Source organism: Condylostylus longicornis, unplaced genomic scaffold (genome assembly GCF_029603195.1).
Source record: "Condylostylus longicornis isolate FDR11 unplaced genomic scaffold, ASM2960319v2 ptg000135l, whole genome shotgun sequence".
Taxonomy (NCBI): Eukaryota; Metazoa; Arthropoda; class Insecta; order Diptera; family Dolichopodidae; genus Condylostylus; species Condylostylus longicornis.
Genome location: NW_026578103.1, coordinates 11,963,739 through 11,979,494, shown reverse-complemented (window position 1 = coordinate 11,979,494; position 15,756 = coordinate 11,963,739). Strand labels below are relative to the sequence as shown.

The 15,756-nt window shown below is 25.2% G+C and overlaps 1 protein-coding gene across 1 annotated transcript; it reads right to left on the bottom strand.

Annotated features, from left to right (window-relative positions):
* Positions 1-5,933: 5,933 nt before the first annotated feature.
* LOC129615177 (uncharacterized) lies at positions 5,934-8,651 on the bottom strand. Its single transcript, XM_055530276.1, has 9 exons — positions 8,642-8,651; positions 8,087-8,236; positions 7,863-8,026; positions 7,691-7,796; positions 7,066-7,439; positions 6,673-7,003; positions 6,307-6,615; positions 6,135-6,205; positions 5,934-6,074 (listed from the first exon to the last, which is right to left on the bottom strand). The coding sequence occupies exons 1-9, from the start codon at positions 8,649-8,651 to the stop codon at positions 5,934-5,936; spliced, it is 1,656 nt and encodes a 551-aa protein (XP_055386251.1).
* Positions 8,652-15,756: the final 7,105 nt, after the last annotated feature.

Below are 15,756 nucleotides of genomic sequence, written 5' to 3'. Positions count from 1 at the left end.
TTTTATTATTTTGACATAGGCATTTTTCCATTTCACTTTTTTTTATTTTTGTTTTGGCTTTTTTTTAATTTAAAAATGAAAAGTATTTAAAGTGTGAAATCAGCTTACATAATAAAAGAAAAAAAAATTCACATATATGTGAAAAAGGTTTAGGTATAAAATGTTAATTTGTTAAAGATCCTGCGAGAAGTGATTGAATGGAATGTGATTGGATCGAAAAAAAAATTCAAAATAATTTTCTCTCATATTTTTAGTCAATTTGAAATTTTATTATTGTTAAAAATGACACAATTTGGAAGAATTTTTAAAATATCTGGCAATATTTAAACGCAATAATAACCGAAACACTAACACAAAGCTTAATTTAATAATTTAAATTTGCAGTTAATTTTAAAATTTATTATAGAGTATGTACTTAATGTACTAAATAAACTAATATTTTAGTACAGAATGCAAATATCATGCTTCTTTAATAAAAGTTCGCCCAAATATATGCAATATTTCTCAAAAAATTGTTCATATTTGTTTTATGAAATTTATTTATAGTCGCTTGTAACAGCAAATATGTAAAATTTATTTGATTTAGCCATTTTCAATGTCTCATAATAGATCCTAGTTTAAGAAAAAAAATAATTCCTCCCACCAGCATTAAACCGATAACTAAGAAAAAAACCATTATTTAAATATCAGGGGGAATAATTTCTTATATCTATATTTCTCAGAGAGAGAGAAAGAGCATTTGTGTTTCGTGTAGACTATTGTTGAGTTCATGTTAGCAAATCTTACTTAAATTTGGAACTGTAGCGCGTATTTTTGATAACACTGCAAAAAGCAGATCGTTTTAGTGTAAAGATCATTAAAAGATCTACTCTCATATTTCCAGTATGAAAATCCATGCTCCCAGTAATCTCAGATTCAATTCAATTGATCTAGCTTAAAAATACAATTGAAAAGCTATAATTATAAAGTGAAAATATAGGAGACAATGCTAATTAATATTTCAATTATTTTAAATAAATTTTAAAGGCATTTAATTTAATTTCAAAAATTAATTGTTATTTATGCAGTGCTGTCAACTGTTTTTAAAAGTAGAGCTGATTCCTTCAGTTTTTTCAATTTTCTGCTTTAGCAGATTTTATTCTAGCTCTGCGCTGACAGAGGTAGAATAAAATTTTAAGATTTGCCAACATGAACTCAATCTATTACTTTGTACTGGTTTCGTTTTTGTTATGTCTTGTGTTGTGTCGTATATTGCAATTGGAAATTCATTTTTCAATTTTTACTTTTGAAGCAAAATAGTTTCCAATACCCTTCAAAAATTTTTTTACTATTGCTAGTACTAAAAACCTTCCATAACTAATGCAGTTGTTTTTTTCCTTTTTCATTCTTAATGTTAAAAAAATGAAAGAAAAACCAAACAATTTTAATTTAATTAGAATTATTATTATTTATACATTGCTATTCTAATTTCAATTTTTTGTTTTTGTTAAATAAATATTCAAAGTCTTACAATTTGAACACGTTTAACCAATTAAACAAAATGGTTGATTTTATTTTATGGTCTATTTTCATAGAAATTGCAAACCAAAAAAAAAAAAATATTATTTAAATAAAAAAAAAAAATTTAAAATCAAATATCAGCAGATAAAATGCCAAGCATTCTTTCAATATAATAAAAACAGGAAAGGAATAATTTCAACCTTTAAATTTTTTTTTTTATTATTTAAATTTGTTTTATTTTCTTCTCTTTTTTTTTATTCTTTTTCCTTTAATATTTACCTTTCATTCTGCTTTAATATTCAAATTGCTTTTAAAATCAGTAAAAATGTTTACAATTTCCATAAAAAAAGGAAAACTATTTAATTTAAGAATATTCAGAAAAGTATTTCTTTTCATTATACACTCATATTTGTGTTATACTATATATATATATTAACATATTAACGCACACTATTGCATTTAATATAAAATAATGTAAGAATAGATTATTATGTACGAATGCTATTTGAAAAGAATTGAAAATTCCATTTTTATTTTTTTGCTTTTCTTTTTCTTGTGTTATACTTTAAGGGAATTCAAACAATAATAATAAACTCTATTTTACTGTTATACAGTGGGATGTAAAAAAAAAGAGAAATTGATTGTTAAATATGCGTAATATAAGCATAGAATTTTCATTATTTCGCTTGAAAAATAATTTTTTAAAATTTTTTCGAAAATATAATGCTCCTATGGAACTTAAATTCTTATTAGCTTTAACAGTATTTTTAGCTTAAGGCCTGAAAATTGAAATTCTCTGTCGAAAAATATCAAAATTGTGTGAGTCCTTTAACAATAATAATCAAAATATGAATTAATTTTCTAAATATTCCGTAAATTCGGCTTTTCAAATTAATTTTGAAATTTCAATTCCAAGGGAAGTAATTGGGTTTGGCAGAAGAAAAAATGGGAATTTTTGAAATAAAAGTGGTAATTTGAACAAGAAAGAGTTGGTAACACTGGAACAGATATCGAGTATGTCCTATAGTATGTCTTAAACAAAGCATACACTATAAAATTTGCATCTATTTTCTTCAATCCATGAACTCATTCACAAAATATATTTATGGTTTTGTCACTATGCAAGTTTTTAAATAAATTTCAGAACATTTTGAAAATTTTCAAAAATTTATGACTTTTCAATTTAACAAAACTGATCTTAAGCAGTTTAGTGATAACATTTCATAATATTGATAACATTTTATAGTTTAGATGCAATGTTGTGAGGCCACAAATATCCGACATTTAGAATATTACTTGCACAATCGTATCTAACCTATTTAAAAAATTTAAGATGTAGAAGACTTAATTTTAAAATTATTAATTTCTTTTTTTATTAAATTCCAAATATCGTTTTCAATTATCAAGTTAAATTTTTCTTTAAACGCACAATTTTGAAATGCACGGTATTTTTAAGTGAAAATCAAATGTTATGGTGTAAAATAACAAAATGAAAATGTAAGCAAAAAGAGGAAAAATTAAAGACAACAATCGTAAAAAATAACAAAAAAAAATAAGAAAGAGCAAAGTGAAAAATAATAGTGGAAAAAAACCAAATAAGAAAAGAAAAAAAATTTGTTTCATAAAAAAATCTCCGGAGGCACATAAAACCAGGATATTTTTTGTCATTTTCGTATATTTAACTTACATTTACTGCTGTTGTTTGTTTAATTTTTTTTTGCTTTCGTTTTTGTTTTATTTTAATTCGTACCAAAAATGAAAAATAAGAAGAATCTGGTCCTACAAAAAAAATTTATAAAAACTGTCATTTTAGTTATTACCGGTTTTTTTTATTCAACTATTTTAAAACATAAATCCTTGAAAACAAACTTAACTTCTTTTGAATAGGTTTGGCAAGTTTCAAACATGTTTTGATTGCATGTTTTCCAAACTTTATTAAATTTAAATTAATAATTAAGTTAAACTATCCAAAATTTTATTTGAAGTTTTAATGGGAACAATTAATTATTTTTTTTTTTGGCAATCGATCACAAATTTTCAATAATTAACACTGACTGATTTTCTGGAAATGATTTAATTTTATACCAAATATATAATATTTTGACTTGTGAAACGTTGCCTTAGGAAACGTGATCTTCATACGGTACACTTACTCTAACATTACAATTTAATTGCTGAAACTATTGAACATTAGCTTCATATAACAATTATTGCCTTTGTATTTCTAAAATTTCCATTGAAATATCAATAGTGGTTCCAAAGACGAGAAAACTGGAAGTTTTTAAAGGAAAAAGAAATAGAGAGATTAATGGAACTTTTGAAAAAGATGGTGGAAATTATAGATAAAACTTTTCATAAAATTTTTAATTCTTTTACTGATATTCTTAAGAGAGTCAGGGGCAATGATAAGCTGCAATTCATTGGTGAACTTAATGTTATACATTTTATAGGCTTTACATGTAAAGCAAGTAGATAAAAGCTGAAAAGGACAAAACCATGTTGATAATTTTTAAAATTTTCAATAACCACAAAATTGTTTCGCAAAATTTAAATTTCAAAAATTTTTCAAAGACTTCCTTTAATCAGAACTTGATAAAGTTCTAGTTCTCTGAATTTTTCATCAAATATAATAATTCTGATTCACAGACATTTACACATTATATTTACATCTAATTCAATTAAATTTTTATAGCTCTAAGCAAATAAAATTAATGAACTATATTTGATGCATAAATTCTGAATAACGAACCATACAATTATCTTAACTACTCTTTTTATTATAAAATCTAATGAAAATTGAGAACACTCTGTACAAGAAAAAAAGCCGTCGCACTTATGTAGAATATACCGTTAAAATAAAATTTTATTATTTACTAAATGAAGGGTATAAAAAGAAAAAAGTACAACTAAAAGTAATGTATCGCATTATAACAGTTTTTCTTTCTTTTTTAACATATGAAAGGATATACGATATACTATAAAAGTTGTCCAAGGATCACTAACCGTTAATAGTGTTGCACATATTATAATATAAGCATAATATGTTATTAGTGCTATTTAATAAAAGAATGAGGACGAGATAGAGGAAGAGTAAAAGAGTTGAGTAGGAAGGAGAAGGAAGAAAATCCAATAGAAACTACAAAAAAGAAAATGGTGAAGAATTTTTTGTTTAATTTTCTGAAAACATAAAAATGAATTATGCCATATAAAATGTGTAGGTTGAGTTTTTTTTTCCTTTTTTTTTTCTTATTTAAAAAAAAAAGTCTGGAAAATTAAATTTTCTCATTATTTTTTTTTATTTTTTTCGGTAAGGTTTCTTTTACTTTTCGAAAAAAAATTGTAGTTTCTTTTTTTTAACGATATTCAGTGGAAATTTGTTATCCTTTTTATTTTTTGCCTGTTTTTCCTCGTTTAAATAAAAACTCGAATAAAAATTTCTTAAGCAATTTTAAATTTTAAGTGCCTTTAATAATTCATATTAAAAACAGCTCCACTTACTATATTTTTGGAATATTTTATTTTCAATAATTTTATTTTAGTTCATTATACTTTAAACAGAAATCTGGATTATAACAGAATTATAAATTTTTGGAAATTCTAAAAATCTTTTCTAATAACAATGTAAAATCTTAGTTTATACAAATTTAATTGCAATTTTCAAAGAATATTTCCGAATTCATTAAAAAACTAATTGAAATTCCTAATTTTCGTAGGTTTTCACAAATTGTGTCCTATGTTCACTTCGTTACAGAATGAAAATTTATAGAACAGAAATTACAGAATTCTAAACGTTATTTGACTCAAAATATGGAGGACAAGAAAATTTCAATATTTTTTATATAAAAAACCCCATAAAATAAGTCTTGTACTTTGTTTTAATTCATCAAAAATTTGTAAAATTTTACAGGAGCCCTAAAAATTTCTGTGCTATTAAAAACACTTTCAATAATTAGAGTTAAATACTAGTCATTTTCCGTAACAAAAATTATTTTTCAATAAATATGATTATTTATAAAAATTTTTTAAATTTTTTATTTTTTGAAATTAAATGAAAAATCTTACAACAAACTATTTTTAACATTAAAGAACACTTTTTTCAAAATTAACTTAGTTTATTATTTGTCTAGTTTATATTTTAATTAGCACAACATCTAAAATATATGAAAAACAAATTCAAGCTGACTCCACTAACAATTATACTTTAATAAATTACATTCACACTAATTGAAAAAAAAAAATTTGGACAAAACTAAATTTTTAAACTACAAGAATATTTGATAAAATTTTAATAAGAAATTCTCTCAATAAGCATACATTCATGCTCTAAATTATAAATACACATTTATAAAATGTTTCACGCCTAATAATTATATTAATCTTAATTAATCTTAATTATAATAATAAAAATGCAATCGCACAATAAATTTAAATTATTATAAGCAAGGTATTTGACTAAATTTTAAACATGCTCCAATATTATCCTCGGGACTCCCTTTACCAATTCCATCACCAAAATGTACACCCAAAAAAAATGGTGTCACTGTTGACTCAATACGACATTGTGATTCAGCGGTCTTATTCATATTATTACTACTATTAGTTGTATTATTGTTAATATTACTACTGTTGCTGACACCTAATGCACCCATATTTCCTGGTGAACAAAACTGATTTCCACAATGCACTGGTTCACAACCAAAATTTCCTACATTTAAGAAGAAAGAGGAAATATTCAAAGAAGATATTTTCAATAATATTCGAAAAAGGGACTTTGTAATTTTTGTATATACTATTCCCATCTCTTACCATCTGCAATGAAATCTTCTATTATGCATGGCAAAGTGATTCTATCAGTACAAGTTGAATATAATTGTCTAGCGTTATTTTCAAAGAATTTTATTTGTTTTGCGCTTCGCCTACGTCTAAAATCATCTAAATCAAGAGCTTCTCGGAAAAATTCGAAAAAATCGAAACCACCACTTTGTGGTCTTTTTGATGAAGTTGAAACATAACGAATTGGTTCATCTTGTGCTCCACCTGATCCTTCAATACCTTCATCTTCTTGTGTTATATTTGCTGCTAATGTTGTTTCATCAGCTAGAACAGAGTTCCCACCTTCAATAAAAAAAAATCAAGAATTAATCATTCTGAATTTTATCTTGCATTACATACTTATGGTTGTAGGTGCTGGTGTCGTTGTAGTTATTGTTGAATTTGCTGTTGTTGTAGATGTGGTTTCAACTATAGTAGATGATGAAATTGTTGCAACAGTTGTTGTTTCTGCTGTTGTCATTGTTACTGGATTAATAGTTGTTTCATCCTTTAAAATTTCTGGAATTTCATCATTCAATACTTCATCGTTCTGTTTGGTTGATGGTCCAATACGAAATGATTGTGTATCACATGGTTCATATAAAATAGAACACATTCCAGTTTCTTGCCTGAAACAAGCTCTATAATTTTGATTTGCCAAATGTCTACCATTATCAGCAAAGTTAAAAGTCTAAAACAAAATTAATTTTCAAATAAAACATAAAATAACATTGAAAAGAAATTGAAAATTACTTGAAAAACGCCGTTGTCACCTCTAAAATATTGTAAACAACCAGCAGGAGCTCTTTGACTAAAGGGAATTTGTGATATTTGTATTTCCCAAAAACGTTTTTGAATAATTTGGCCACGAAATTCGATTAGTATTTCAGCATATTCTGGTTTCGGTTCGTCATCATTAAGATCCTCTGAATCCATTTGAATAGCGTCATTTGAAGTAGAATTTGTTATTTCATTATCATTTTCATGCATCAGTATGTCATTATTTGTTGAATTCAAGGTTGATTTTTCTGTTGTTGTAGTAGTAGTCGTTGTAGTCGTAGTAGTAGAAGTGTATAAGCCCATTAAAGCTTGCCGAGCAGCCATACGACCTCCAACATCATAATAAGCTAAAAAATATTGCATTTTCATAATAAGCTAACAAATATTACATTCACGTGTAATTTATTGGTTGTTAAAATTTAGTTATAAAAAATATGTTCAATTTAATTTTAATAAGTTTTAAAGGTCTTTTTTGCTACACAACTGCAATTTGACAAATAAATTTTGTATTCAATTTGATTCCCCTCTTTTTATTGAAATTTATTTAGCATTAATTTATCATCTATTGTATAATTATTTTTACATCATCAAAACTTACCATGTTGCCCACTATTATATCCACAAATAGTAAAATTTCCTCCAGGTCCACCTATTACTTTAAAAGAATCTCCATTGCATATTCCAGTTTTTCTATCTGGTTGACCCTAGTTTAATTATATAAATAAAATTTTACTATAAATATAATTTTTTTATATTTAAAATGTTAATACCAACAAAAAATGATGAAAATCAATTCTTAGTTGACTAATATCTGGACTCATCATCTTAATTTTTAATTTGCATTCGGTCACATTTGTTGTCATAAAACTTGGAAAATTTGGTGAAACTAAATATGTATTGTTTGCTGAAATTTCACTACCGCAAGATGCAATAACTAAAAAAAAATAAGAAAATTAATTGATGTTGTAAAAATTTTTCTTTTTTTTTTACTTACAAACACAGCAAACTCCAAATCCTAAAGCACATTCACCTTTAGCATTGCCTTTATTTAAATGGCATTCGTATGGATTAAGACAAGTACCAAATCGTCTGCCATCATCTGATAAACATTCATGTTCTTCGGATACAGGGAAAAAATTTAAAACTGTAAATGTAGAAGAAAAACTGTAATCTACTATAAAACTTTGAATGTAGCATTTGATGAATTTTATCAACATATTATCTAATTATTTCCTAGTTATATGAGCCAAATCAAGAAATTAATTTAAAATAGTAAAATATTATAATGAATATGTATTTGCTTAACCAAAATAATAATTTCAACAAATTGCTAAATATCTATGTAATATAAAATGCATATAAATCTTTTAAAATGTTTATTTTATGGGGACTACTCTAATTGCAAGGAATCGAAGGAAAATTCCCAGTTCTTAAGATGTTTAAATTAACGCTGTAAACTTTTCCAGTAACAACAGTAATTTATTTCTGCAATTCTCGTTCTTTTTATTCGAGTTAATGACGAGAATGATTGCATTTCATATTGTCTTACCGCTTAACATTTCAGAGAAAGTTCCTTGTATAAAACGTTACCTAAAATCGTCCACAATTTAATTATATTTTATGATTTATGAGCACATAATAAATAACAAAGCAAAATAAAGAATAACAAACATACGAGTACATACATACAAGTGAATTAATTAAACGAAATAGTAATGAATTATTAGAGCGAATCAATTGGGAATCAAATTATAATGAGAAAAAGACAATAATTTTTATAGAACCAAATCACATATAAATGAATTATTCACAATGTCTCAATTCATCATACTTTTGTTAATTCTCAGATTTTTATAATTTTCAAATATCAATTCGAGTATGAAAGGATTAATAACATCTATGCATCACAATTTTTTTAATTTATTAATCACAAAGAGAAATGTGTAATTCACATTTATTTGTAATAATTTTGTGTAATAATGGCAATACACAATATTAACGTATGTATACAAACAAAATATTGAAACATCAAAGTTCATGTTTTTTAACGCAATATAAAACCCATTAAAAGGCATCAACATTGCGGTTCTAATTAATTCTTGGGTATTATAAATCTACAGAAATAAATTTAATGTAAGGAACAATTTTTACTATTCATTTGAAATATAATAGGAATGGGATACTATTTGAAACAGTTTATTTTAGTGATTCTGGCTATTGGAATTTTGTTTTCAGTAAACACATACAATAATTAATTATCGATATTTTTATTTTCCAAGCACATTTCCTCACTTTTCCTATGAAAAATTTATATTAGGTTTACTGCAAAATAAATTTTGTAGTTTAAAACTAAATTGCTGTAAGACTTACATTAAATACTCAATAATTGAGTATAATACGTAATTATTGTTAGGAAAGTACGTCAGAATGAGTTCATATAAAAAATTGTCAGATTTTAAAAAATAAATGTGCTAAAATTTATTTCATAAGCAAGAACCAAATGTTTAGCACCTTTTCGAAGGCAAAAAAAAAAAATACTCTGATATAGTCAGCACATAACTGGCCACAATGTGCATTGTCTAGTTAAGTGAAAATGTTACAGAATATTATAAAAATGCCTGTCAAATACTTATCTTTCCAATTTTTAGGGCATTAGCCCATCAAAGCTTATCTATGAAATTTCAAGTAAATTGATTGAATAATATTTTCTTCAAAATGGTCAAAAATGTAAAATAGGCCCGCTAAAAAATGCAGTTCCCGAGGCCTGGTATATCCCAGAAGTTGATCAATCCGTGCCATAGTCAAAATAAGCTTACATATAAAATTTCATCAAAATCGGTTTAGCCGAACTTGAGATACACGCGTACCCACACAGATCGACAGACCGACAGTTTGCTAAAAATAGTTTATTTACACTTCCCTACCATGGAGAAGTGCGTTCCCACCTAAAATTCAATATGCAAAATTTATTACCATCACATAACCTACCTACTGTTTACACAATGCGGTTAGTAATAATTGACAAATAATGCAAACTTAAGAATTTGTTGTTGGTCCTTTACTGATACTAAACCATATTTGTCATTTTCTGATCATGAAAATCAATTACTTTCATTTATTAATAATTCCAAAGCTTTTTAAACCCACAAAAAATGTTGCTTATTATAAAAAAAAAGAAATTTCATGAATAATATTAAAAAAAATTCCATTATAATTTTGGGTGAATTACCTTTTAATTTCTTATATGGGAATAAAAATCAATCATACATCAAATATTTATTGAAAACACAGACTTATATACTTGTTATACACATCAAGTACAGCGATAGATTAATGAAATATTCAATGATCCTTTGATATATCTATCTATCATACAGTAAGGCCTTACATACAAATATTACAGAAATAAGATATTTATAAATATAGCAGAGCTACTTATATAATAATGTAACAAAGTTATACAGACGTATGTAGTACAAAATTTTCACTTTATCATCATAAAATTATGAAGGAAAGAGAATCAGCGCTGCTGTTAAATATCTTTTTTATTTTGCATTTAAAAATTTAATAAATTTTTATTAATAATGTTTTTTTGCATATTAATATAAATTATATTTGAGAAATATTTGTATTTCTTTGTATTTTTAATTTATATCTATGGGCATATGTACATACTTATGTAAAGTAAATATTACGAGTATCGTTATGCTGTAAAATGATGCATTTCTATGAAAATCATCATAATTATTATAAATGTTCATTATTATGACAATAAATAGGATAGAAGATATTTTCTTCGACTAATTACTTGTATATGTATTAATTAATAACATATGTACATACCTACATGTGTAGAAAATTTTTGTATTAAGACTATGTTCATAGCTCGACAAGTTCGGTTTTTACTTTTTGGAATTTTAGGTATAACTCTGTACCTGTATAAGATAGGAGACATATTAAATATGATTTGGAAACCTCAGAATAAGGGCTTCCTTATGAATATTTACATTAGCTGTAATCTGTTTAGATTTGAGAATTACATGATCCTAAATTTTGAAAAATTTGAAATTTAATCTTATCATTTTAAAAAAATGTTAATATTCTAGTAGACCTTTGTGCTTTCTCCAGTTTTAACACAGCTGGCCATCTTATCAACTGATCTTTAATTTCGTATATGGGTCATCTTTATACCTGTTCTGGTTAAAGATTTATTGAGGAAAATAGAGTACTGCCAATGTTGTTTTATACCAAATTTTTTCCTTCAATGACTTAGAAAAATGTATAAGTTTTCAAAAGGGTGTCCCTTTAATTTTTATTTGCATAACGGGGAAACGTTCAACTTAACAATCGAGTTTCTTTTAAATTTTCAAAAAGTAATAGCTTAGAAAATATCATATGGCACCTCTCATTGATACAACCCCATAATTCAGTTTTGATTTCAATAATTTTTTGATAAACGCACTTTCATGCGAGACACTTTGTATAACATATTTAAGTAAATGAAGTTGATTTGAATTATTTCCTTAGATAAACATATTTTATTTGGAGTTTTGGACATTAAAATTATATACATACATATATGTATTTTGTAATGCGACAAAAGAATTTTTAAGTCTTCCGACCCATATTAATGCAATTAAAGGAAATCACAAGAGTAATATGGCTTCCATTCCAAATAAATTATTATTTATATATGTTCATGTATACATATTTTTATTATGTTTTTTTATCCTTTTATAAATTTAAATGGATCATTTAAAATGTTTCCGTTTTTAAACGCGAGGAAAATGTTTGCAGACTTTATACTCTCTAAACATTAAGCATTCCTTAATCACATCATAATGTAGTAGTTGAGATTAGTAGAGTTGTGCAAATTTATTCTTTTATATGGGCTATATCTTTTTATTCAAAATAAAAGATTAAGGTTGAATTAATGTAGTTTTTTTACTGCTCTAATAAAAGTTTCGTTTTGCAAAAAAAAAACAACATTCTATGTGTAAATTTTCATTAGTTTGTCGTACTCATATCTACTCCTACAAGTAATGTATGCTACAAGTCTGGTAAGAATAAATAAATTTATATTTCAGAATATTTAGTAAATTGAAAATTTCGCATTTCTATCACTTATTGTCAAAATTAATTTAATGATCAGATTCGTGACAATTAATTATGTTCTTAAATCAAATTTTAGAAATATTTTTAAAAAATTTTAATTTTGCGAATTATATCAAAATAAAAAATAGAATTGTTCATTATTGTTGCTTAAAAAATTACTCTTTGCTTACCAAATTCTAATTTATTTTATATATACATTTTACCGAAACAGTGAACTAATCGCGATTCACCTTACGTCTAACGCACTTATACATTAATTTAAAATCAATGCCTTTTAAGAAGGCGAACTAAAATACTAACTAATACTGATCTATTTATTAACTATCAGCACCCTTACACCGAATACACTATATCAGGACTTCTTAAACTGTGGGTCGCGACCCCAAGGGGGGTCGCGAGACTACTGAAAGGGGGTCAAAAAATTGTTACAAAAGTTTATTTTTTCTATTGAATAAATATATATTATATAGTTTTATGTCATTCTATTTATTGTGTTTTATTACCACCGATATCCCAACAACGTTTCCAATTATATATATGAAATGAATGGGTACGTATTCTTTAACCCTTATTTTATTTGCATTGTAAAATAGTGCGATATTACATATACATCTACGGTTAATATATATTTCATTATATGGAGGGGGGGGTCGTTTAAAATTTCCTAAGCTTGAAGGGGGTCGCTATATAAAAAAGTTTAAGAAACCCTGCACTATATTAATACCCAGCTATGAGTAGTTTACTAAAATGTAAGTAATGATAATAATTGCTAGTTGAATTGATAATAAGGGACAATAAGGATATAGAAATTCAAATCTTCTTTAAGGACAACAAAAAAAAAATATTTTCCTTGTTTCAATGAATATAAGAAAAATATTTTTTCATTAGTGATTAATGAAACCTATAGGCCAGAAAATCTGTCAGAAAATGTGATTTTAATTTTTGGTAAAATCCATTGAATTTGTAAATGTCAGCCTAAGAGCTTTTTATATACACATCCTAATTACATTTCATTTTTTTATCTTACATATAATAAAGATCGATTATACTTAAATTTTGTTGACAAAAAAAAGTCACATCGAATGGATCCCTTATAAAAGAAATCGCCTCAATTTATAGCTAAAGTTACACAGATTAAGGTTTTAAGACTTGTAAAAATCTTATTTTTTTTTTATTAGATTTTTTTGTATTCTGTTAATGCGATTATTATCTTTATAATTACAAAAAAAAATGTGTAATTTGAATACAATTCCAATTATTGTTTTAAATATTCCCGAAAGCTTATGTGGTCTTATTCAAAGATAATAGTGTACAAAATTGTTAATGAAAAAACCTATACAAATCATATATAAAATTTTTTTTTCTTATTGTGTATACATGTGTAAAAATTGAAAAAAAAAAATGCAAAATTTTTAAATGGGAAGGTTCATTATAAATTTAAAATTCAGAAAAATATACAAATTTAATTTAATAAATATTTTTGTAAAAAAGTTGAAATTTCAAAATTTATGTACAATAAATAATACGAGTATTCGATTTTTATTACTTCGAAATTTAAAATAATAAAATTTATTATGTACTTGCAGCCAAAATGTAAAATATTAAAATAATTTTCAAATTCATAATATAGCAAGTGTAAATATTTCTCGTTTTTTAGCATTTTAAAAAAAAATTTGAAAAATAATGCGTAATAGTTCCATTTTGTCCGTCCGTCCGTCCGTGGAAAACATTTACAGTCTTGAAGATGGAAAACTGAAATTTTATATGAACATATAGATCCTTACTAGAAACTTATCTTCGTAAAAGAAAGTTTTCACCTATTATATTCCCCCCCCCCCCCACCCTTTAAAAGTTATTGTTCCCACAAAAGCTCAAACATGCCATTTTTTGACTATTTATTGTAATGATACCACAAACACTTTTAAAATTTCACAAACATCTGCAAGATAGCTGCTAGTTTTTTCTACCTTAGCATGACATAGCTGATCTTAAAAGAGCAAAATGCTGTTAAAATTAACCGTTATTTAAAAGCCACTTTTGTCGAATTTTTGATACCGAAAAGTTTTTTTAAGGAATCTGAAATTTCAGCAGCTTCTAGACATTGTAAAGTTTCGTTAGAAGAAATTTTTTTCTACCTCTACCACCTATCGAAATTTAGAAAATTCGAAATTTCTGCACATAAAAATATTTCCGGAACTCCGAGCTTTTTCACCATTAAAAAACATAATTATTTTTCTTATATTGGGTAATTAACCCTTAAATTCGAGCATTATGTTAAGTTTCCTTTAATTTTTTTTTTGTTTGCATACCCTAAATGTATGCAATTTTTGATTATATTCGTGTTTAAATGAAACTAATTTAAATAATGCAATTGATTATTTTAATCTGTTAAAATGAAATGTGCTACTTTGCAAGTCATTGATTTGATCCCATTTTATTATAATAAATTCTCAAATTTTATAAAATTAAATTAAGTTTTATTACAATAAAATCATAATAAAATGTAATTTACATTTTATTACATAAAAAATATTTTTTTTTGTGAAATTGCTTGCTATATATTTATTTTTAAATAAATTCAAATTATTATTCCAGTCAATTTACAAACATTTCACATTTAAACCAAATATATTATTTTATATTACCATTTTAAATTTGAGTGTAATAAAAGAAGTTTAATATGTAGAAAAGGCTCACACTTGCAATTTATTTGGAAATAGAGCATTTTGTTAGCAATTTTATTATATAGAAAATATTTCTTTCTTTATGGATTTTTTTTTTGCTCAATAATGTATAACATTTTTTTATTGGAGGTCTAATCACAAATCTTCAATTTTTATAATATAGTACACATTAATCAATACAAAATGATAAAATAGTGGTTGTCTAATGAACAAACACACTGTTGAAGTATTGCCAATATTAATTTTGAAATTAATACTACAGAACATAAAAGTCAGATGTTTTAATTCAATTGCTTTTAATTGCTAATCAAGAATTAAGAACTTAATTAAGTCCCCAAATTATTGGTTTTGAAAATTTTCTTATATACTTGGTCGATCTAGGTCCTAGATGCGTTCCAAATTTAAGGGTCGACGTAAAACCAAATAAAAAATTTAAAAAAATAAAAAGTTGGGTCAAAGCGATGGTTTTTAATGTAGAACTTTTCAATAAGTGAAAATACTGCTTTTAAAAACAATCTGCTACGATATTAAAATTACTTTCATTCATATACGAATTTATTTCAAAAATTGCATACTTTTAGGACGAGCAAACTTTCATCAAATTTTTTTTGGAAAAGTGCTAAAAAATCCAACTGCATTATAGAACATGATGTATATTAATTTTTATATTTACATTAAAATTACTAGCAGCATTATGGTTTTTAAACGAAATACACCACGAGCATAATATTTTAATTTCGATTAGCGCCGTTCAATTCAATTCATACACTAGATACGTTAAGCTTTTCTCCCCCTAAATATATGCATTAAGGAATGGTTTGGTTTCTTTCTTGCCAAATTTTCAATTTCGCCTTAATTCAAGTGA

Coding starts and splice junctions, on each gene's coding strand:
- LOC129615177 (XM_055530276.1), bottom strand. Junction 7,440..7,690: donor ATATAATAGTGGGCAACATG/GTAAGTTTTGAT, acceptor AATATTTTTTAG/CTTATTATGATGTTGGAGGT. Junction 7,004..7,065: donor GTGACAACGGCGTTTTTCAA/GTAATTTTCAAT, acceptor ATTTTGTTTTAG/ACTTTTAACTTTGCTGATAA.